This window comes from Catharus ustulatus, chromosome 1 (genome assembly GCF_009819885.2).
Source record: "Catharus ustulatus isolate bCatUst1 chromosome 1, bCatUst1.pri.v2, whole genome shotgun sequence".
NCBI classification, from domain to species: domain Eukaryota; kingdom Metazoa; phylum Chordata; class Aves; order Passeriformes; family Turdidae; genus Catharus; species Catharus ustulatus.
In genome coordinates, this window is record NC_046221.1 from 127,585,387 (window position 1) to 127,608,230 (window position 22,844).

The 22,844-nt window shown below is 40.5% G+C and overlaps 1 protein-coding gene across 1 annotated transcript in view; it reads left to right on the forward strand.

Moving 5' to 3' along the window:
- KCNB2 (potassium voltage-gated channel subfamily B member 2) overlaps nt 1-22,844 on the forward strand; it is a 188,997-nt gene that overhangs the window by 13,366 nt on the left and 152,787 nt on the right. Inside the window, exon 2 of the mRNA XM_033066600.2 lies at nt 2,709-3,393. Coding sequence (XP_032922491.1) covers nt 2,815-3,393 — 579 coding nt within the window. The 5' untranslated portion in view covers nt 2,709-2,814. The remainder of the gene's footprint in view (nt 1-2,708; nt 3,394-22,844) is intronic.

Sequence of the window (22,844 nt, forward strand, 5' to 3'; positions counted from 1 at the left end):
TTTGCATTGTTTAAACAATATGTGTGGTAACTACACTGCTGAAAAGTTAAAACAATGTAGTAGTCTTGTGGATCTTTTGTTTCTGCAATCAGAAAAATAAATCAGGATAAGGTTAACTTATCATTAATCAGATGAGATCTTTGATTTCTATTGTGTTTTTCTCGATATTACTTGTATTAGGGTACACACTTTCATTTTAAAAACAGAAAAATAAATCCCTGATATACAACAGTGCGTAAACTAGTGAACCTCTCTAGAAAATGCCTGAAGACTTCACTGATTTTATGAAGGATGACAGAACCTCTTTATGAGTTTCTTAAATTTTTTGTGTTTTCTTATGTAAGACAACCTTTAAAGGAGAAATATCATTGTGCATTGAAGTCTAAAAGGATTTTTTTAAAAATAAAGTTTGCAAATCTTTCTTTTGGAGAGAAATATTCTCTCATAGCTGTTTATTCTTTGTGTAGCTGTCTGTATGTCAGAAAACTGATAAATGCATCACAGATCACTAGGAAATGCTTAAGTGAGGAGATCTTGCAAAGATTGGAGTCCCCTGCTTCTCAGAAGTCTCCCCATCATCCCCTTGCATATAAGGCTATGAGGAGGAGGGAAAAACCAGAGGAAAAAAACAGCCTAAGGTCAAGAGAAAAAAAACAAAACACAAAAGAAAATGATATATATTAGGTAAATCTACTGATGCAAGAGCTTTGATTTAGATAGAACATTTATCTTTGCAAGTGAAGTTATCAGATTATCTTTTTCATGAATGAAGGTAAATGTTACAGGCTTAAACCCTTATGTAATTAGGCACAGAAGTGCTCTGGTTTACACTGGGAGATGAGGAGGGATCTTCACAATGCAGTGCTGGAGACAGGATGGGAACATGCAGAATATTTTGACCCTTACAGTTTTGAAGTAAGTTCAGCTTGATAGTGAAATTGGTAACTAAAATGGCAGTGCTCTGGGTTGTTGCCATCACTTAGCTTCTGCACAAAACAAAACAAAAAATAAAAGAAAATATTTATAGACATAAGTATTATTTTCGTAAGTAGTTTTCCTCATTTTTGATGGTTTTGGACATGATAATCTGTTATACCTGGATTGTAGTTGACCGAATCTTATTTTATCTATTTGCAGAGGAACTTTTAAAGTTTAGATATAATGAAGCTTAGCAATTTTGATTTTGTACCAGCAATATAGTCAGTACTGTCATGGGCACGTCAGATGACACACTGGAATTATTCTTTGTTTTTCCTGAAATTTCTAGTAGAGGATTATTCTAGATCCTTACTGCTCTAGTGAGGATCTGCTCTATGTGACCTTCTAATTCTCTTTCAAATTTCTGCGTTTTCTCGTGATGAATGTGTACCCATTTGTTCTTGTGCCAACTGGTACTTCAGTACAAATAGTTCAGCCTCTTCCAGGTGTTTACTCCTGATGTATTTATAGGTAACAATCCCTCCAGCACAACTTTCATGCTTACTTTACAAAGAGGATCAAATTCTTGTACACATGGAATTCTTTTACTTGCTGGACTTATTTCACTTCAAGCCAAACAAACCAAGCAAACAAATAAAACAAACCCAGATTGTTGAATTGTTGATTTGCTGAGAACAGGAGTAGAAGGTGTCAGCTCTGGGAGATGTTTCCAAGTTTGGAACAGAAGCCTTGTCTAAGCATTCTTTAGGCTATGATACTATTGCTAGGTTAATATTTAAGCGCTGTGTCTGACAGCTGGCAGCAGTAGAGATGGTGGGTGGGTTTCCTTCCTGATTGATGCTGGTGTTCCAAATTTGGTGACAAACAGCTGCCCTTCAGAGTTCACTGAAGCACTGGGCACAGCGAGTGAGGGTGCACTTGTGGATTGTTGAAACTGAGGTTGCTGATTGCTGTCATGCAGTCATGTCTGCAGCAATTTACCAGGTGAACAGTGGTGCAGAGAAGAGCCTTGCAGAGGATCCAGAGAACAGTATGCAGAGCCCTCGCCTGTATAACATGTGTTACTAGTCAGTTGACAGGTAAGTGACCAGTAACACGTTATACAGGCATGTGACAGGTCACGAAAGACTTAGGATTCTTTTGACCCATTTGTAAAGAAATAAATGCTGTGTGGCACCAAAAAAATACAGCTCCTCAGGATAGCAGTGGATTTTTTTGGTGAATAAAATTTTACCCATGAAATAATACAGCAAACTAAGGTTTGAACTTGGACAAGGCAGAAAGCAGTTTGATTTGGAAATTTTGATATGTTGTGATTGTTTTATTCAGTTTCAGTATCTCCCAAATTTGAATTTTTCAATAAAAGGCAGACTAGCCTCTGTCTTTACTTACAGATATCCCTACAATCTTTCCATTTGCACACCTCACACATTAAAAGGTAAGTAATCAGATTAAGCTAACACAACTGCTTCAGAAACTGATTCTTAAGGGAAAAAAACAAAAAAACACCCAAGTCCTTTGTACACATTGTGACAGTTTATTTCCACAAATACAGAAATTCCAGTGAGTTTTTCCTTTGCTTAAAGATAGTGCTCTTAGCTGTTCCAGTTGTTTCAGTGCTTCTGGATATTACCACAAAAAGTATCACTGTAACGAGGGCAAATTGCAATCATTAAATTTTCATCTGCGTATGAAAGTATGGAAGGAGAGAGAGAGAGATTGGGAGATGCATTGTACATGGCAATATTCTAAATTTTTGTCTTTTTTAGCTTCAGGAATGGATCTGTCTGTCTGAAGAGGATTCTGCCCAAATATTCGTAGTCTCCAAGCTCCTTTTTCTACAGACTCTGGTGTTACAACTTCATCTTTTTCAGAATGGCTGAGAAAGCTCCACCAGGGATCACCAAAAAGTCTTCAAGGTCCACCCTTTCTCTCCCTCCAGAACCAGTGGAGATCATTAGGAGCAAAGCCTGCTCGCGGAGAGTTAAAATAAATGTTGGTGGACTCAACCATGAAGTGCTGTGGAGGACTTTGGACAGACTTCCAAGGACACGATTAGGAAAGCTCAGAGACTGCAATACCCATGAATCTCTGCTAGAAGTATGTGATGACTATAACCTGAATGAAAATGAGTATTTTTTTGATCGACACCCAGGGGCTTTCACTTCCATTTTGAATTTCTACAGGACAGGGAAACTACATATGATGGAAGAAATGTGTGCTCTCTCTTTTGGCCAGGAGCTTGATTATTGGGGGATTGATGAAATATATTTAGAGTCTTGCTGCCAGGCAAGATACCATCAAAAGAAAGAGCAAATGAATGAGGAACTGAGGAGAGAGGCAGAGACATTGCGAGAGAGAGAAGGGGAAGAGTTTGATAATACCTGCTGCCCAGAGAAAAGGAAGAAGCTTTGGGACTTGCTGGAGAAACCCAACTCATCTGTTGCAGCAAAGGTAGGATAAACAGTAGGCTTAATACAAAGATAGTAGAAAATGGTTTCATGAGGCATGCATCCTGCTTACAGGAATCAACATCATCCACTAAAATATTTAGAGAAAAGAAGAATTTAAAAATCTGCATATCATTAAGTGAAAACACCCAAATCTGTCCTAAACCCCACTGAAATCAGCAGAAGGAGCCCTGTTGAGTTCAGTTGTTTTTAGGCAACTACTGTACTTTGCATTTGCTGTATGTGATAAGAAACATCTGTGTGTTTCCTAATGGATTCCATATGAAACACTTAAATGAAAATACAGACAGAGTGCATTATCTGCTTGTTAGAACAGGATTTGGTTATGACAAACATCCATTTCAGTATTGCTTGTCCTGTTAGAGGCACTGCATATGTGGTGTGTCAGTGTTTGGTAGGTTGTGCTGGATGGGCTATCAAAGAGTTAACAGCTGGTCTGGCATGTTTTTGCTATGGCATGTTTTCTCTTATACTGCATTTTAGCAATCAAGAATTAGAGTGTTTTGTATAAAAATACTAATGCATATATACATGTATATATTTATATGTATATATTTGTATATGTATATATTTATATGTGTGTGTATTTATTTGAATATCGGTACATGTATATAAACAAGTATATATTCTATACATTTATACACACACCCAAATATATATGTGTAATGTTGATATATATTTAGTCAGAAGTGAGAACAAATTCAGATGAATCCTGGTTCCAGTTCTGCTGTCTTCAAACAGGCAAGCTGGCTGAAGTCTCACTGATACAATGGAAAAGTTTACCCTGGTTGTGGAAATGGGACTGCACACACAGATTTTGGTACTGGTATTTAAAAGAAAGACTTTTCTTGCATTTTGAGGAACTTGTTCTGTTTGTGGTGTGAAGCACTAATTAATGTGAGGTAAATTTTGGATGCTCATTTCCAGTTTGAATGACTCAAAACAAAAATGATCGTTGTTTAGATGTTCATATTAAGCTTAACTGTGGCTTTATTTTCTTCTATTGTTGTTTGTTATTGGATGCAATGCTCTTGGACCAAGGTAAGTATTAAAATATGATGGTGCAATGGACATAAAAATGAGGATCCTGGAAAAGATTTTTCTTGCAATAATAACTCTTACTAGTGAGGTACAGTGCACATTTTTTTTAAATTTTCATTTTTCATTGTGAGCTACCTAACTTTTTAAGCAAGAAACTTACTTTATTAAAAAAATGTTGTGGCAGGATATAAGGTTCATAACTGGAAGAAAAGCTTATAGGAGAAAAATGAAAGTATTCAGAATATTTTAGAAAACTACATGAATAAATTTTCTGCTTCCAAGATACATATTCTGTGCCATATGTTCCTCTCCAGGAGAAAGAGCAGAGGGGAAGCAGATGGGCATAAGTTTTGCCAAAAAGTGTTCAGGGAGGCTGTGTTACACACCGTGATCCCCTGGTGCAAGCTAACATCCATCAGCCCTCTCCAGCACTTGTGTGACACAGCTGCTGCACTGCCTGCAGGACTCAGGGACCAGCTTCTCAGTCCTGCATGCCTTGAAACGTCACCTGGGTGTTCCCTACCAGACCTCTCCTCCTGGATATGGGCAGGAGGATTTCCTGTCTGAGCCACACTGCTGAAACACACTGCATGTGACCTGGGAGATCACCTGGCTGTGGACACTGCCTCAGAGACCTCCAGCAGGCAGATTTGTTTGTGAAATATTTTTTCTTTTATATGCAGAAATGAAGGCAGTTGCCTCTAAGGCTTGAGACATAAGCTTAATTAGTGTTTTCCTAAGACTAGGTAGGAGTCAACACAGTAAGATGAAGGAGACGAATAAAACAAAAGTAGTATACTGATTTTTTGCATTCTTTGCCTATGACTTGCTTTCATTCATTTGCATGTTAAATAAATGCAGAAATATAGGATGGTTAAACTTGCATGGGTGCTTGCCATTCACCAAACTGTTCTTGTTACTTAACAGTGCCCCATCTGGATTTGCTTACAAGAAGTTAGGCTGACCCTGAGCTTTTAAGAAAATCCCTCTTTGGTCACTGAGCAGATGTCTCCTCGGATTTTGTAGATGAATGTGGCTGTTTCTTTAATTTCCCAAGATGTCCAAATAATTATATTTTTTACCTTTTTATTTTCTTTTCCCCTCATTCCCTAATTTGATTCAGTGTTACAGCTCTTTCTTGCTACAGGGAGTTTCACAGTGCATTTGTATACATGTTGTAATGATTTTCATTATTTCAATTGCCTTTTGTCTAAGTTAATGCCATTTGATGTGGTTTCTGTGGTTCTGGTAGCTAGAAGTCACCATAAACATGCACTCAGTTTCTCTATGTAGTCACCTTCAGTCTTTAAATGCATATGTGACCCAAAATTATAGTCAGATACACCTGTGGCAACTCAGACAGCTGTAGAAACTCGACTGAACAACATAAAGGAGAGCAAAGACCATCACAACACATTTGAACTCAGGTAACATAAAACTAGATACAGTGGATCAGTTGGATGCTCTTTGAAACAGACTGTGTTAGGATCTGTGGCAAGGTTTTATCTGAAGTGTTTAGATAACATCTCTTTCAGATTTTTCATTTTGTGTTTGGTCAAATAAGCGTCTAGTTTGTTCTGAGATGAGGCACAGCCATCTTCTTTCCTCTGTAGTAGAAAGGATGGTGAGATTTTGACAGTGGCAAGATGGGAACCAAGTGAGGAAACACTACCATAAGCCTCAAATTCATGTATTAGGTCCCTTTTGAAGATATGAAACCATATGAATGTGCATAGCTGTCCTATAGGTGCTTGTTCAGTCTTTAGATCCTGTGTGGCATCCAAGCAGTTGACAGGAACAGCTTGCTTTTTAATCCCTTTCACATCAAAGATTAGAAATGTGAGATAAACACTCGGATGTGGTTTTGATATGTGACTGTGTCTTGCCACTTCTTGATTCTGCTAAGAACCCTTCTAGGTCTGATCCAAAGCTTACTGAATTAAGAGGGAGTCCTGCTTTGGATTAGGCATCTCAGGACAAATCCTGCGCCTTTCGAGGTCAGTGAAGGTTTGCCACTGACTTCACTTACAGCAAGGTGAGACAGAACAAGGTGACAGTGAATGAGCGGCATGTATTTTACAGGATATGCAACAATAAATAGGAGAAAGCAAGAAGAATGTGTGGCAAGAAGTTAAAACTATGTTTAGCTAGTAAAAAAAGGAATATTAGTACTGTGCAAGTACTATTGCACAGTACATTCACACTTTACTTTTTCAGTTTTTTTAAATTTAGTAAATGCAGATGTGCACCTCATCTCAGTCCCTAATTACCATATTAGAGGCACAGCAGTTCTTGCTTAGTCCTCACCCCAGGAAAGCTCTCTGTGAGTTCAGTAGACATTTCAGCTGAGGAAAACAGGATTTACCTCCATTTTCCAGTGTTCTCATTCATAAGCTTTTTAAGTAGGATTAAGATAAAGATGTCCAGTAGTCCAGCCATTTCAGACATGTACAGTGCTATGGAATGAGAAGCAGTGCTGGGATTTACGAAAGACAGGAATTTTGCATATTTTACATCCCAGAAAAGTCCCAAAGCCTGGTCCCCAAACCACAGTTTTGCATGAGTCTGGCATTCTTTGGTCCGGAGTAACATCTGAGTTTTTAGACCAGGCATTCATTTATACTTATTGTGTAACCAGTAGTTTGTGAAAATTGTCTTTAAAAAAAAAAGTTATTTTACTTATGCTATCAGCAATCATTTAGTCTTTTATTTATAGCTGCTGGACCTATAACAGCCTCCTTAGTGCAGCAGCAGCAGCTCTGCCCAACCTGTCAGTAGTATAAAAGTCCTCAACAGATACCAGAATGAGCATTGAAGTCAGTAGATGTGAACTTCGTGGAGCTGGATTGCGTCAGTGTTTATGGTTCTGCACCTTGTTGAACTGGCATGTTAAGAGAGCACCTACCTGAGCCAATTCCTTGTCAGCTGTGTCTGAGGTATATTGTTCTGTGCAGTGCACTCAAAATCAAAGGGGCCTTACTTTGGAATGAGTGTGAATCAAATGAGCCCATGCATTTAATATTTCTTTCAAAGCGTTAATGCACAAGCTCATCCTTTCATTCTTGTTTATTGGGTCCAATAGCCTGGTTATTTTCTCTCAGTTTTTTAATACTGATGAAACTCATTTGAGGCTACATCCTAAATAAATATGGAATGTTTATAGTGGAGATGTTTTACTGTAAATATAGCGTGAATGAAATAAGAAATAAGTGGAATGTCCAGGAGCAACAAAGAGCCTATATCTACGTAAAGATATCTGATAGTGACTTAATCACCTTTCATCTACAGGAATATTTTAGTTACATTACAGTAACAATATCAACAAATATCACTTGGTATTTTCCAATTGGTATGTTATATTCTATGTTGTGCCTTTGAATACAACCAGAATGTAATTGATTGTGATGGATTTTTTCTTGTGCAAGTAATTTTTTCTCGTATGAATATTTGCATCAAGCTCAGTGTGACTACTAACTGATCAAGTATAAAAGGTAGCACAAAGTAATTTAAAAAATTATTAGTCAGTCACATTCTGTCCTCAAATTTTTGCATAACCCCTGTTGATGTACACATACAGAAGGGTAAAATATTGGTCTTTGTGTTTCTGCAGCATGGGGTTTGCTTTATTTAAAGTGAAACTTGATAGGGTTGAAAGTGTTCTCTGTTAATTCTGTTTGTTTCACTGCATGGCTGATTTATCCTTATTTTATTTTGTTGATTTCTGTTTCTCTTGGGGTTAGTTTTCAGGGGTTTTATTTTGGTTTGCATTACAAACTGTAACATGAGTATTACTTCTTCGTAAAAGGCACACTAATTTATCAGCTAACTGTGGATTGTGGATTACAGAAGGTATAATTATCCCAAGCCTGACTGGAAATTGTGAGGACTTTTTGTGCTGTATTGAGTAACTAATCCCTTTTGTGAACAAAATTCCTTTGAGAAGGGGAAAAAAAGCAGGAGCACACAAGAGGAGATTTAGGCCACTGATAATTATTTAGCTACAGGTGCATTTTGGCTAGGTTTGCCACAATAACTTGCCAAGAGAGGGCCACACCTATTTTATGTTAGGGGCCTGATTCTTATTTTCCACTGTTTTATATATACAGTAATTTCACAATTATAAGCTGCACCATTTTGACTAAAATTTTGGTCCAAACCTGGAAGTGCGGCTTATAATCAGGTGCGGCTTATATATGGACAAAGAACAAAAAGTTGCTGTTTTAGGAGGACAGGTGTCTGCTGAGAAAGGCAGGAGCTTCTCTTTGAAATGGAGAATGTAAACCCCCTCTCTCCAAATTATTATAATTTGGAAATCAAGGGGCTTTCAGGCAAAGATATGGGAATTAGGAATAACAGTTCTTTTCTAGGGAAAGTAAAATAGAAATACAGTACTACAAAGAAACAAACTCCAAACCCTGACAGAGTCAGAGTACAACCTGACCCCCTGTCAGGCAGGGTGTCGGTAGCAGTCCCATTAAATGGTGGCTGCATCCTCCTGCAGTGACAGATGTGATTCAGTTGGAGCAGTGCTCCTGTAGAAGGTGCAGTTTCCCTCCAGAGGTCCAGTGGTGATGTGGAGAAATCCGGTTTTCCTCTGGAGTCCAGTGGAGAAAGGGGCTACCTTAGTGTCCCAAAACCTCTGTTTTTATCTTGGTAAGAAATGTTGGGCTCTTCCCCCTGGCTGGAGCAACTTCCAATAGGATGCAGTAATTTTATCAGTCACAGAGTGGGACTCAATGGCCATTAGCAGAAAATGACTCGCTGGAGGAAGGATGGGTTGTGAAAAGATAAAGAACAATGCCCTGCCTGGTTTCAATGGATGGCCCATTAGCAGAATATCTGCCGTGGAGATAAGGATCACTGCCCCCACCCTCAACAGATGGTGATAGAATAGATACCTTTTACCACACTCTGTATTGTAACCCTAGACAGTTGCCGACACCCGGAGGTGCAGTTTATAATCACGTGCAGCTTATAAATGGACAAAGAACAAAAAGTTGCCAAAACTCGGAGGTGCGGCTTATAATCAGGTGCGTTTTACAATCATGAAATTACTGTAATTCGTATATATAAGTCTGTCTAATGTATAATTCACACTGACTCTCATGCCTATTCCTTGTAGAGCAGCTTAAAAGTGGTCTTAGAGTGAGTGGAAATTAGCAGAGTCACTGTGCATGACTGGAACAGAGCAGAGTGTCATATAGGACACTTCATTTTTCCTTTCCAAGTGCTTGTAAATTATCTGCTGGATTGCCACAGTGTTAATTCTGGGGTAAACCCTAATTAATGGTATGCTACTGGTTGCTTTTTGGGTTGAAGGTAACCATATACAATCAAAGGACTTTAGGAAAACTTAGCTGATTGGTATGTTGTGAAGAAGAGCTATCATACATCAGCAAACTGTCTGTCACAGAAAATATTCTGTTTGTATGAAGATGTTAAAGTGTTCAAATGAAAGAAATACATTTGGCTATGTTTGCATCCTTTATGTTATACTAAAAAAACACTTGCCAATGTCCTCTTCTTAGTTTAGGTTTACATATTATGTGTCATCCTGATTTTGTGAATGTTTCTCCATAAAAACTTATACTTTGTGTGCTTTATCATCTAATTGTAGACCAAGAGTGAATAAATTAAGACTGTCTCTTTTTTAAAGTGTGAGGAATGGCCTTTGCCTTAGTTTAATTCTCACAAGTTTTTGTATTAGATATGATATACCTCAGGGAATGATATCCATTGGAGAGAAGTGCTCTTTTCTAACTGGTATATGGCTTGAACTTCTATTTGACCTCTGGTTTCAGTTTATTTTTGGGGGCAATACTGTCAGAAACCTTTATCCAAATGTACTACCAGGAATAATATCATTTGCATTGTCACTCCCAATACTTACAGAAATTTGTTGAAGATGTTAGGGTAAAGGACAGAGAATGGTCGCAGTTGTTTCTTCCAAGGAGCCTCATTACCACTCTTTGCTTTTAAGGTGAAGTTATTTCTTGTTCCAAATGATAAAGTCAGTCAATGTGACTGTAAGACAAGGAGATTATATTGGATCCTAGTCATTCATATTTAATAACTCAAGTGTTTTAATGTCTTGAAAGATAAATGAATTTATTGCTTTTTCAATAGATATTATATCAAGGAACAAAGAAGACTGGCAGTAGTTAATTGATTTTGTTTGAAGAACTTACATATGCTCACTGCTGAGCTGGTCATTAATAGATTATTTACCTTCTTTATACTTCTTACATGAAGTGTCATGTAACCCATGATTCAGCATTTTTGATCCTTTTAAAGTGTCATGGGAATACAGCTACCATCTGATCTGTCTTGCTTCAGAGGTGTTCAGTACCTCAGTTACGTATGGGTTCCCTTCAGCCCTGAGATTTTTTCAGTGGTGTGCAAACTTACTGAAAAACTTATTAAAAACTACTATTGGAATAAGATGAGTAAAATGTCCTTTGAACCGACCAGTTTATTATTGGCACTTGATTCTCAGTAAAACAGATGCTGAAATTGTGGAAGCAGCGCCAAGGGCAAAGATGCCGTGACTCATACTCAGCCAGTCCATCCCTGGCATCAAGCACTGGCACCAGGGAATATCCCCATTCCCTCTATGAACAGAGGGGTGAGAACTTTACTTCTGTAGCTGCACTAAGGGGCTTCACTGACTCTGCTTTTATTTTTACACTAAGGAAAATCTAAGGGGATTCATGATGAGTCTTGTTAAAGGGGAAAAAAAGGCAAGAATAATTATTTTTAAAATTGGGGAAATATATTTTTTTGTATTTGGTAATAATATGTAATTGGTAATGTTTTGCAAAACAAAGTTTTAAAGTAATGAATAGAATGTGCCTGCACTTGTGACACCATTCACAGAATCCTGCAGTAGCTCTTGCACAGAGAAACCTACTAGGATTTGGAATATATGATATTACAGTGATTTACCAGTGGGTACCATTTGCATGAGAACAGCTATCCTTTGCCATAATGGATAGAAAGCGTTTATTCCAATTTACCCCAGCACCTTAAATTGCTTCCTGAAATTAGGAGAGCAATTTAACTGTACCAACAGCTTCTTTTACCACTGATCATAACTTTTTTTTTTTTTAAGCTCCTACCATCTATTGAGTATAGAGTAGCATCAATGGCATATGTCTTTTTAAATATGTTCTGCAGTATTTCTGGTTAGGAGGGTGATGTTTTGGGAATTACAGCATGACCCCTGCAAAATCAGAGGCATCTCACAGGGCTGGATTTTCAGCTGTGACATGTCACTCAAGCTGTGTAATGCCTGAGTGGACAGACCAGGCTGTTGTGCCTTTCCCTTCACCCAGGGGCAGATCATATGTCCTAAAAATGTTGCATTTCCGTTCCATGTTTTTATAAGCAGCTGCCAGTGTATTGTCTTCTCTCCTGTAAGATATTTGGGAGGAATCAGATGTCAGAGAGATACACTAATAAATTAAATGATGAAACATTATCCGGATGAAATCTATGGGATACAAAGGGCTACATCTCATTGTCTGGATAAACAGGCTCTGTCTGGCTTTTGTAGAGCTGAGAGGCAAAACAAATCTATATGATCCCCTGCAAGCTGGACTTCATTTGGCTCTCTGATTTTGTTGCAAGATGTAGAAGAAGAAAAAAATTTCTCCCAAGTGACTGGGAAGCCAAACAGACTGTTGCATGTTATTTTATTTATTTCAGAAAAAAACCCAAGGTATTTATCATGACATATGGTGGACTCATGAGTTTTCAGTTCGATGAAGATATGTGAATATTTGACACATAGCACTGAAAACCAGGTCCTTTGGGAGAGCATTGAAAACAAGCAAGTGACACTGGCACAGCTGTTTCAAAGTGACTTTGAGATTAAAACAGGATCCCAGTACAGTCCTTATATGAAGCTGCCACAATCTGCTCTTAACACGCCTTGGTTGTTCTCTTTTCAGGGAAGCATGAGTAAGGCCAGGGTTTCAGGTGAACTAAGTGGACTTGATTTACGCTAGGTGGGACTCAGAAGACAGTTCTACATTTTAAGTTGTTTCATAAGGTGCAGTATCCTTTCCACATGAGTGTTATGGCATTATAGGTGAGTCAATACCTGTACTCCACATACCATACCTGAGACAGTTCTTCCAGTGTTTTTGAGCAGCTGTGGGAGGGGGAATGTTCTCTTCGAAAAGCTTGCTTACTTTGGCACTGTAAGCATTAATTCTAAATATTACCAACTAGCCTTTATTTACAAACTAAGTGTTTGGATTTGTTGGAGTTTATCTGGTACATATACTATGTGTAAGTATATACAATACTGACAGCCGAACCATTTAAAAAAAATTCTCACAATATTGCACATCAAGAAGATGTGTGAGGTGGCTGAAGCTATCAGAGCAGTGGTTATCTTTCAGTATTTAAGTGCCTACAAACTCCCTGAATCATATTTGCTGAATTTTCAAATTGTTGTGTAGCTACTTGTAATAAATATTCATAGAGGATTTCTTCTAAAATGCAGGGAAAGACAGGAGCCATGGGATGTAAGCCTGAAGTCTCAGGAAGATTTTATCTGAATGATAAGGTGAACTCCTGCGTTTGGTCTTACCTCTGAGGTTCAAGTTCATTCCTCACTGAGATTTTTTTATGTCTGTTACTTGTGGAAATGATGCTGTGTTCCCCTAAGCTCCTGCCTAAAAACTGGTGCTTCACTGAACTACAGTAAATTCACGAATACAAGCCGCACTGACTATAAGCCGCATCTCTGGGTGTTGGCAAATATTTTGGTTTTTGTCCATAGATAAGCCGCACACGAATATAAGCCGCTCTGTCGTTCGCAGCGAGGACCCGCGTGCAATTACTAACAGAACCGCGGGAGGGCGGGGTTTACTGGCTGAGTTAAGGCTGTGCAGGCTCGGCCCGCTAGGGGCCGCTGACGGGGCCAGGTGGTCCAGCACGGTGCTGCAGCTCGGGGCCGGCCGCCGCTGCCCCTGGGCTCGGTCACCCCGGGTCGGCGCTGCCCTGCGGTGGCAGGCAGGGACGGAGCTTCCCCTGCTCCTACGGCAGCGGCGGCGGGCGGGGACGGAGTTTCCCCGCTCCTGCCGCGGCGGCGGCGGGCGGGGACAAAGCACCCCGTCGGCTCCCCGAGCCGCGGCAATGGCTGCGCGGGGCTCCCGTCGGCTCCCCGGGCCACAGCAATGGCGGCGCGCGCTTCCCCCCCCCTCCCTGGGCCGCAGCAATGGCGGCGCCGGCTTCCTCCCCCCCTCCCCGGGCCACAGCAATGGCGGCGCCGGCTTCCCCCCCCTCCCCGGGCCGCGGTAGGGGCGGCCTGGGTCCCCCCTCTCCTCCCCGGGCCGCGGTAGGGGCGGCCCGGGTCCCCCCTCTCCTCCCCGGGCCGCGGTAGGGGCGGCCCGGGTCCCCCCCCCCCTCCCCCGGCCGCGGTAGGGCCGGCCCGGGTCCCCCCTCTCCTCCCCGAGCTGCAGCAATGGCGGCGCCGGGCCCCCCCCCCCGTCTCTCCCCTGGGCTGTGGCAGAGGAGGAAAGAGAGCTCTCCCGCCTCTCTCCCCGCCCCCCGTTCTGCCTACACGGAGCCAGGCTCCACCCGCGGTGCAACAAAGTAGCGATTTGTAACAATCGCAAAATGCCGACTTTGCAGCTGCTCGGCTCAGCACTCTGGCAGGCACTTCTGAGGTTGTATTAGCCGCTCCTGATTATTAGCCGCATTTCCGGTTTAGGAGCAAAATCTTAGTCAAATTGGTGCGGCTTGTATTCGTGAAATTACTGTAATTAAAATCTTCTAGGATTTTCTAAGCTATTCTGTCCTTACCTCTAAAAGATGAGGTAATTAAAAGTCCAAAAAGAACCATTCTTCACAAAACAGCTCTTAAAGGGGGAGCTTTCCTTTCCAAGGCGGCAATGAACAGAATGCTGGGGCATATCTGTTACCCATTTACTGTCTTCAGTCATCCTTCATTGGGTTGGAGATTGCTTTAAAAGCCTCCAGTATGGGCCAGCCAGAGCTATCTATCCCAAGGACAACCAAGTGGCAGTGACAGTTCCAAGGTGTCACTGGCCACTTGCAGAAAGCCCCATTGCAAGAGACTGCTGGTGGCATGCTTTGGGACAGTAAAGCTTGCTGTGATTTCAGGTATTCTTGGGGATGGTATTTTTGGCTAACTCCTGAGATGGTTCCATTTTTCATACTCTTTCAGTCAGTTGAATTTCTGTGACAGACAAAAAATGACATCAGGCTTTGTTTACAAACTCAGGTTTGCACAGTTTCTTTCCCAAGCACTCCTTTTGGATTGCTTGCTGAAGGATCCTTGGATGACCTGTCTGTTCTGTTTTACTGAAGTATCTATCAATGTGTTTGACTTTGGGGGAGGTTTTTCTGAAGAACAGTGGATATTGCTAAAATAAAGTAGGTAAGGCTGTTCTTCTGCACACTGATAAATGTGTTACAGGCTTATTCTGAGAAGAATTGGGAACTCATTTCCATTTCTTTTACTTTCACAAAGTTTTTGTATTTTCATATATAATCTTTTCAAAAATTTTATATAAATTCTTTTGTGGAGTCAAATGCCATTTGAACAAACTGTTCCAAAAGTGTCTTGGCCTGTGGTCTGTAGATGTATGCATGCAGTTTCATTTTGTAAGATGATAGCACAGAAAAATTTGGTTAGTGCCCCTGAATTCAGTTGTAACAGTAAGATTGACTTCAAAGTTCTTTAGGCCATGGCTAGCAGCATTTAGCACAAAAGGCAAAATACGGAATATGAAAAGACTACGTAGGTATGAGGCCAGTCCTGTTTCACTGAACTCTACAGCCTTTTTTTAGAATTGAAGCAGGATGGACAGATTACTCAGGTCAATAATACATGCTTCAGTGAACCTGACACTGTTTTATTGTAATCTGCATTTTAGATTGATGTATTCTCCTGCCTGATGGTGAGGTTGGTGTTCATGGATTTTATTCTAAACCACATATGACTAATTTACTCAAAATGCTGTAGGTGCTCCAGTAATAGTGAAATGGTGAATAACTCCTCTTGGCTTTTCAGTGCTTCTTCAGTCTATTGAATTTAGGAAGAATCAACACAGTTTGCTACATACTTGTATGTGTAGTTTTGGATAAATAAGTTGAAGAGGGGGCTTTTTAATTAGAGTATCTGACAGAGATGAGAGCTCTTGGACTGAAAAATAATTTGCTTGATGAGTGTATTATAGAGGGAGTAGATGAGTGCTAGATGTGCTCTTTAGGAAGCATTCTTAGTGCGTGTTAACGCAGAATGGCGGGACAAGTCTTATTACAATATTGTGTAACTGATGTTACTAATGTCTGTATGAAGAATAAGCTCTTCTGAAATACTCCTCTTTTCTGAAAGCAAATTAATTTCCTTTGATGATGATGAGATGCTTTAATGATGAGAGCTGCTATGTCTGACTCACAGGTGTCCCCTCTCGGTTGTTAACTGAAAACAATTTTTTTAGTTTAGGCGGGTATGAAATTGAAAGGAAAAACCTAATCTTAGAAATATGCATTATTGCACTGAATCGCTGATAGCATGTCTGATGCATTTCAGCAGTAATGATTCAGATAAATGTAACTTCAGCATTTATAACTCCAGCATCAGCGTCCTCTCTAACTGGATTTAAAACCAAAACCCAGCCCTTACCTAAGCCCATGTTCCTGAGAAGGAGGCTGTGTGTGACAGAGAAGTGGTTAAGAGAGCGTGGTTACCAGCAGGGTTTTGCTGCTGCCAGCCTTTCATGGAGGCATCCTCCCCCAGGGCTTTACTGGAAAGCAGGGGCAGCTGGAGAGGGCAGGGGGCAGCTGGAGAGGGCAGGGGCCAGGCACAGATGTCTCCTGCTTGTGAAGCCAAGCTGGAGGCCAGCATGCAAACAGCAGGAGAACCTGGTCCCTGAGAACAGGAGGCACAACTGCAAATCTCTGTGATGCCTTTGCCCCCTCCATTTTTAAAAAGAAAGGTGGGAAGAAAACCTTCAAAAGCTCTGAACCTTTTCTTATATTTCAGTTGTGTGAAAAGGTGTCTTATCCCCTGGGAACTGGGCTGAACTCAGGAGTGTTCCTGTGAGAGGGCGCAATGCAAAGGCATGTGCCAGTCGTGGATCCTTGTGGCAGATCAGCGTGTGCAGGAGCACACAGGGTTCCTTGTTCCAACCATGTGACAATGGATGGAGAACAGTTCTTCAGTGCTGTGTCATTGACAAACAGCACCTCTGGGCACAGAAATGATACCAAACCTGCCTAGAGTTTACAGAAGTAAAACGCAAAAGAAGAATGGATGTTTTTAATTGGATTTCCCCTTTTCCTTTCCCATCCATCTAAAATGACATTTTTCTTTTCTCTATTATAAATGCATGAAGGAGTCAATTGGAAGTCAAGCAAGTATTTCTTTTTTCTTTAGGTCTAAACAGAAGAATCTCACAACATTTTTAAATTTTTGCTAAAAGCTTATTTTTAAATATCACCATAACTATTGTTTTAAAACTTCTCTGGAATCAAACCTCCTCTCCAGAGGGATGTTCACCTAAGTCACCTGAGATCTCCCTGTTTATAGAAGAAGGGCAACCAACCATCGACTCTGGTGTGCACTGATTTAACACTGATCTGGCATGTAAGAAAAAAAAGAATATAATTTTTCTGTGGATGAAAAATGCTGATACATTTATTCAGTGATGTCAAATACTTTGGCAACACAGGTAAGGTAGATATTCTAGGCTTAAGGATGCTATTTTGAAATATGGTTTTTAAAGGTTTTTAAAGTACTCAAAAAAAATGAGAGTGAGATAATAGATAAAAATGAACATAAAAATCACAGAGGCAGGCTGTGTCTGAAAGCAAAAGCAGTCTTTCCTTCCCCTTCCACACAAGATCTGTAGTCCCAGTTGTGCAGGGGCACACTGCATTCTGCACACTCATGTGTATCTCCATATTGTCTTTTCACCATAGGAAACCCTCAAGGCCACCAGGCTTGGTGACGATGAGCGCTCAGCCTCTGCACTGCAGCTGGTGCTCCATGGAGCCTCACCAGAGAACAGCAGTGGGCAAGTGGAGGGCTTTGAACAAGGGGCAGCTGCAGCCTGTTTTGGGGACAAGCTGCCTTGGGAACAGAGCAGGGTGTCACAGCTCTGGCTGGCTTGTCATGTGTCAAAGGCAGGAAATCTTTGTCGGGGCAAGATGCATGTTAGCTGGAATAACACATGTGATTTAGATAATTAAATGGCACTCTGTATAAGTAACCTAATGTCAGCTGTACAGGTGGCATTATTTTGTATGGTAAGGATGCAAAAAAAAAAGAAAATAGGCAGTCCAAATCACCAGAAAAGTTCCCTGAGGCTAGAAGAAATCATCAGAAAAGAAGACCAAGGGCAGGGTAGGGAATAAGAGAAATACAATCAGCAAGTATCTACATGTATTGAAATCCTAATGCATATTGGGATTTTTATTCCTAAAATTCATGGCATTATTTCTCCTTTCTTTTTAAAAATTCTTAGCGCGGTATCTCAAACAACTTTAGGTTCTATTGTCAGACCTTTCAGTCAAAGGCAGTGGCCATACAAAGGGCCTCCAGTTTGCCATGTCTTAATTCATAGCAAGGAACTTCAGAGTAGTGACAGCCATCTCCTGAGAGAGGAGGTCTGATGACTAACCTACTTGTGAGTGATATTATTCCTTCTGTGAAAGCAAAGCAGTGTTTTCTCCAAGTGTGTAGGTCAGAATTTTAAACTAAGCTGGGGACAGCTGTTCCTGCCTGTTTACTGACAGCTTCTCTGTGTGTGTTGGGCGTATGCATGCAAAAATTACCCTGCAAAGTGAGGTGCTGAGCTCAGTGACATCAGCATGTCACCAGACCAACCCAAAACCAAGGCACCCCAGGGAGGGGCATACATTGAGCCTGAGAATACTGTCATCTTTTTTGTTGTGTAAATCACTCCTAGTAAAGATTTAGTGCTACAAGCTCACCTCTGGGGTGAGAAGACGTCTATTAAAGCATGAGCATTTTGTTGTGAGGAGCAAAGCTAATGAGCCTTGCTTACAAATTAAATGCAGACAAGTAGATGTATGTTGTCATCTGTCCCTAATGTCATTGTTTTAGTACCAAGTTCCTTGTAATATTGAAATAATTTGAGGTTTACAATCATTTGACACAGCAGAGAAGTCCTGTTGTACAAATATGGACCTGAGGTTCACTACTTTAAGGTCCCACAAAAAATCTGTGACAAAGGGGGAAGCTGGATCCAGATCTTTCACCTGGAACGTCTTTTCTTTCTGTGGAAATTTGATCTTAAATATTTTAGACTTAGAACAGGCAGAGTTTATCCTCTCATACCATTACTAATTAAATAATGCTCTCATTTAATAATGCTGTCAGAGATTTGAAAGCTTACAGGTCTAAGAGACTCCACTGCCTTGTTTTATTCCTTTTAATGGAAAATAATCCATTTTTAGCTAATATATTGTGGGTGTGTCCATGTAATGGTGTACATGTCAGTTGGTCCCAGAGTCTTTTGACATGTTTAGTTCAGTGCTATAGTTTAGAAGAAAATGTATAAATTACTCTATACTTACAGAATTTAACTACTACTTATTATAGTAACCATTTGCCTTTGATCAAATTTCTACAGTCTAGCTTGAAACATGAATTAATATTTAATTTCAGTCAATAAAAAAGACTTTGTTGGTGGAAAAACAAAAATAAATGCTAAGAGTTGAGATGAAAGAGTAGGAAAGTCTTCAAATGCATCCAGATTTTGCTTTAGATATTTGTCCATAGTCATTGATTCTTAATTCCATCCTGGTCTTTTGGCTTTGGTAAGCAAATATGAAATATCTCCTCTGAGGTGCTGCAATCTGCCTACACTTCCAATACACTCTGGACAGCTAGAGTTTATAATGGGTACAGGCAGCTTTCTCTAGATCTGAAAAGGGTGCAGGACAAAAATTACCGTATTAATTCCAGCTGCTCTAGCCCAGGACTGGAAGCTAGATTGTTGGATCACCCTTTGGTGCCGCTTTCATATTAATTCACCGTGGTGAGAGGCAAGAATTATTGACTTGGATGCAGGGCCATGCTGACAGCTTCAGTGTTGCTGTGCATTGTGGAGGGACCAGCACACAGAGTGATACTTGATTTCTCCATGAAGTTCCATCCATGGAGTTCTGCATCTTCCAAATGTTTTGTTCAGCATATTGTAAAGGGAAAGAAAGACAAGTTTATTGCAGGTGGACAAGGGAGGGACTAAGGCTGTTGTGTGTTCACTCAAGACAACAGTTTTGACTTTCAGAGCAGTAAATAATTGTAGGACCTGTCCTGCAGCTGCTGTCTGGATGGAGACATTTCTTTCCTATTCACTGTGACTTGTGGTCACAATTCATCTTCATTACACTTGAGCTGCACCAGCCAGCAGAGAACTTCTGTGTGCAATTCCAGAAACATCCCAGGCTGAGCAGGTGATGGGCAGGAGGGGAGAAGAGCTGGGTGCAGCAAATGGCATCCAGCAGAGACATGGTTACAGTAGAAACATGGAGCACTGCAGCTGTGCCTGGCATTTTCTTAGGCAACATGTATAAATATTCTGTGAATTAACATTTTTTCCTTTTTACCTTGCCTGGTTCCAGTTTCTTGTTCATATATAGCTCAGAAAATGTCCAAACTGGGCATTCTGAAAAACAGAACTGATGCAGGGGGTAAAACTGGATTAAGTCTTCACTTTACATTGCATTTACTTATTATTTTGTATCACAAAAAAGTAAAGTTGTTTACAAACAAAAGGCAGGGAAAATATGTCGTGTGAAGAAGCAGAAAAAATCCAGATGATTATCCACTCAAGAAAAGTTAAAAAAAAGTCTTCTTAAATAAGAATAGGAAAAATACAGTAAAAAAACCCCAGTGCTAGCAAAGTCCTAATTAAGCCAAACATGTAAAAACAGACAAATTAATATATGTTAAGGTGCTCTGTAAACCATGTAGGTCTAAAAAAGTAAGGCAAATGAAGAAAAATGTCTTGTTTTATTTGAGGATATGAGACGGGTAAGTGTTTCAGAGCCATGATGGACAGAAATCCTGTAATATAAAGGTACTAAGTAGGTACGAATGAAAGAGGACATTTTCCACTGAAGTACAGTTCCTATACTTTAGGAATGAAGGACTCACTATCAGGAAGAACCCACAATCCCTCATCTAAACAGAAAGAATGAAAACCTACAGCTCTTCTATCTGCTGCTGCATCTGGGTCTGGACAGGGGTTGTGAATAGCTGAAGGGAGCCAAAATACTGCAAATGCAAAAACCACTTAATAAGGTGTGGTAAAAAGAGCAGATGTTTAGACCTTTTGAGATCTTCCCTTTTGTATTCTCCTTGGCCTTGGGTGTTTCCTGGCATTGTGTGCTTTCAGATGCATGATAAAAAGCTGGGTGAGCTGTTGCTGTGCCCTAGCATGAATATTTTCAGCTATGGGAAAGCTCAAAATCCTTTTTCATATCCCCACCACTGCATTGTGCTGGGAGTTTTCTGAGTGAGAGGACACTGTGTTTTGTGCACTTGAAGGTCAAATGGCCCCTTAGCTGAGGTTTGTGTTTGCTTGTTTCTGGTAAACAGTGCTATTTCGCTTGCTTGAGTTTGTTTAGTGAGTCTGTGTGTCCTTGTGCAGCTCGTACCCAAAAATCAAACAAGGTGCGACTGCAGGGGCTTCTTGTCACTCTGCAGCCTGAAGGGGAGCAAGTTGCCCTGCCCAACTCCTAGGTAAAGCTAATTAGCAGAAATGCAGTTATGAAAGGACTCCCAAGGGAAATGACAAGAAAAATGGAACATGTGTCCCTCCCTGCCTCCGCACACGGCAGCAGCTCCGCTTGTTCCGAGGCCAGTGACAAAGCGCAGCTGGAATCCGTGTCCGACGCCGCAGAAGATGATGCTGTGCTGCTCCTGCACAGCTGGTTACCATCTCCTCTGCATTGTTGGATCCACACAAGATGGCCTTGTTTTTCTTCAGTAGAGCCAGGTTTTGATCTTTTGAGTCTGCTGCATTTTCAGGGCTTTGGAGGTTTTTGTGTTTTGTTGTTTTGGGCTTTTTTTTGTGGCTTGAAAGCATTTAACTACTAGTCTTTCTCAAGGCCATAAAATGTTGGCATTGAGAAATAAAGGAGAATTTTTTCTTTCTTTTGAGTGCTGGTGTGAATCACTGACAAATAGCGAAGAAATGAGCCTTCATTAATCATAGTCCTTGTGCAAAGCAAATACTGAGCAGGCGCGTGCTGGGGAGTGTCGTACGTCAGGTCTGCTTTCAGACAAGGCTGATGTGGAAGCCTGCTTTGTTGCACTGTGCAGCACTGCTCGTTCTGTCCTACAGATGCTCATTTTATTGAGGGTTAGCTAAACCAACACTCCTGTGGAAGGCAATTGCCCCTTTGCTTCTACCCCTGCAGTTTCTGAGATAGATGGATACGGTCTGACAACCACAGAGAACAAGTTGAAGACTGGAGAGAACATGACAGTCCAGTAATTTCCCCCCTCACTCCCTGTACCCATCTCACCATTTTAAAAAGAATTTCATCAATAAAATTTGTATTTTTTTTGTGCTGTACTTAGAACAGAATAAAACCTTTGAGTAAAAATAGGGGAACAATTGAAATACTGTAAGGAGAGTTTGTATTTTTCATATCTGAATTCTTGTGTTTCAGATTTTTGGCACCAATTTAATAAAAGTTCTCTTTCAGAAGTCTAGAGATAATGAAATATGGCAGTGGTTTGAGAACTTCATTATATACTGAGGGAAGCAAAGGGAGTATGTGATTAGGAAATCTGCTAAAGAAAAATAATCTCAGTTGTTTGTCCTTTAGAATCAAATATGTTTGGAGCAAATTTTAGTCCCTGATTTTTAGAAGGGTTAGTAAGACAATATTTATTACCCAGTAGATTTAAGGATTTCAGTACAATGGAACAAAAATCAAGGTATCAATCTAAAAAATGAAAATTGTTTTTCCTTCATTTTACTGCATTTAAGAAATGTCACTTGACACAATATGTGGTGGTTCAGTTTCTCTAACAATAGGAAATAAGATGATCTGTGTGAGAGAAAATGATACGGTGTCTGGCTCTTTAGTCTGACAGCTTGTGCAAATAAAAGGGGAATCAAAAGAGCATTCAGGTGTCAGCAGTTCATGTGGTGGGAGTGATCTCATTCACCTGTACTCTGCCATCTTACAATGGCCAGAGACATTATATAAAGCCAAAAACGAGATTTCACATATAATTTCTGGACACAAAAGAGCTGTAGGAGGCATGAGAGGTTTCCTACCGCAATGCCAGAAGGAGAGTTCAGTTCTGCAGCTGTTGGGTGGGTGACCTGCCCAGCACCCTGATCTACCCCTCACTGGTGGCCC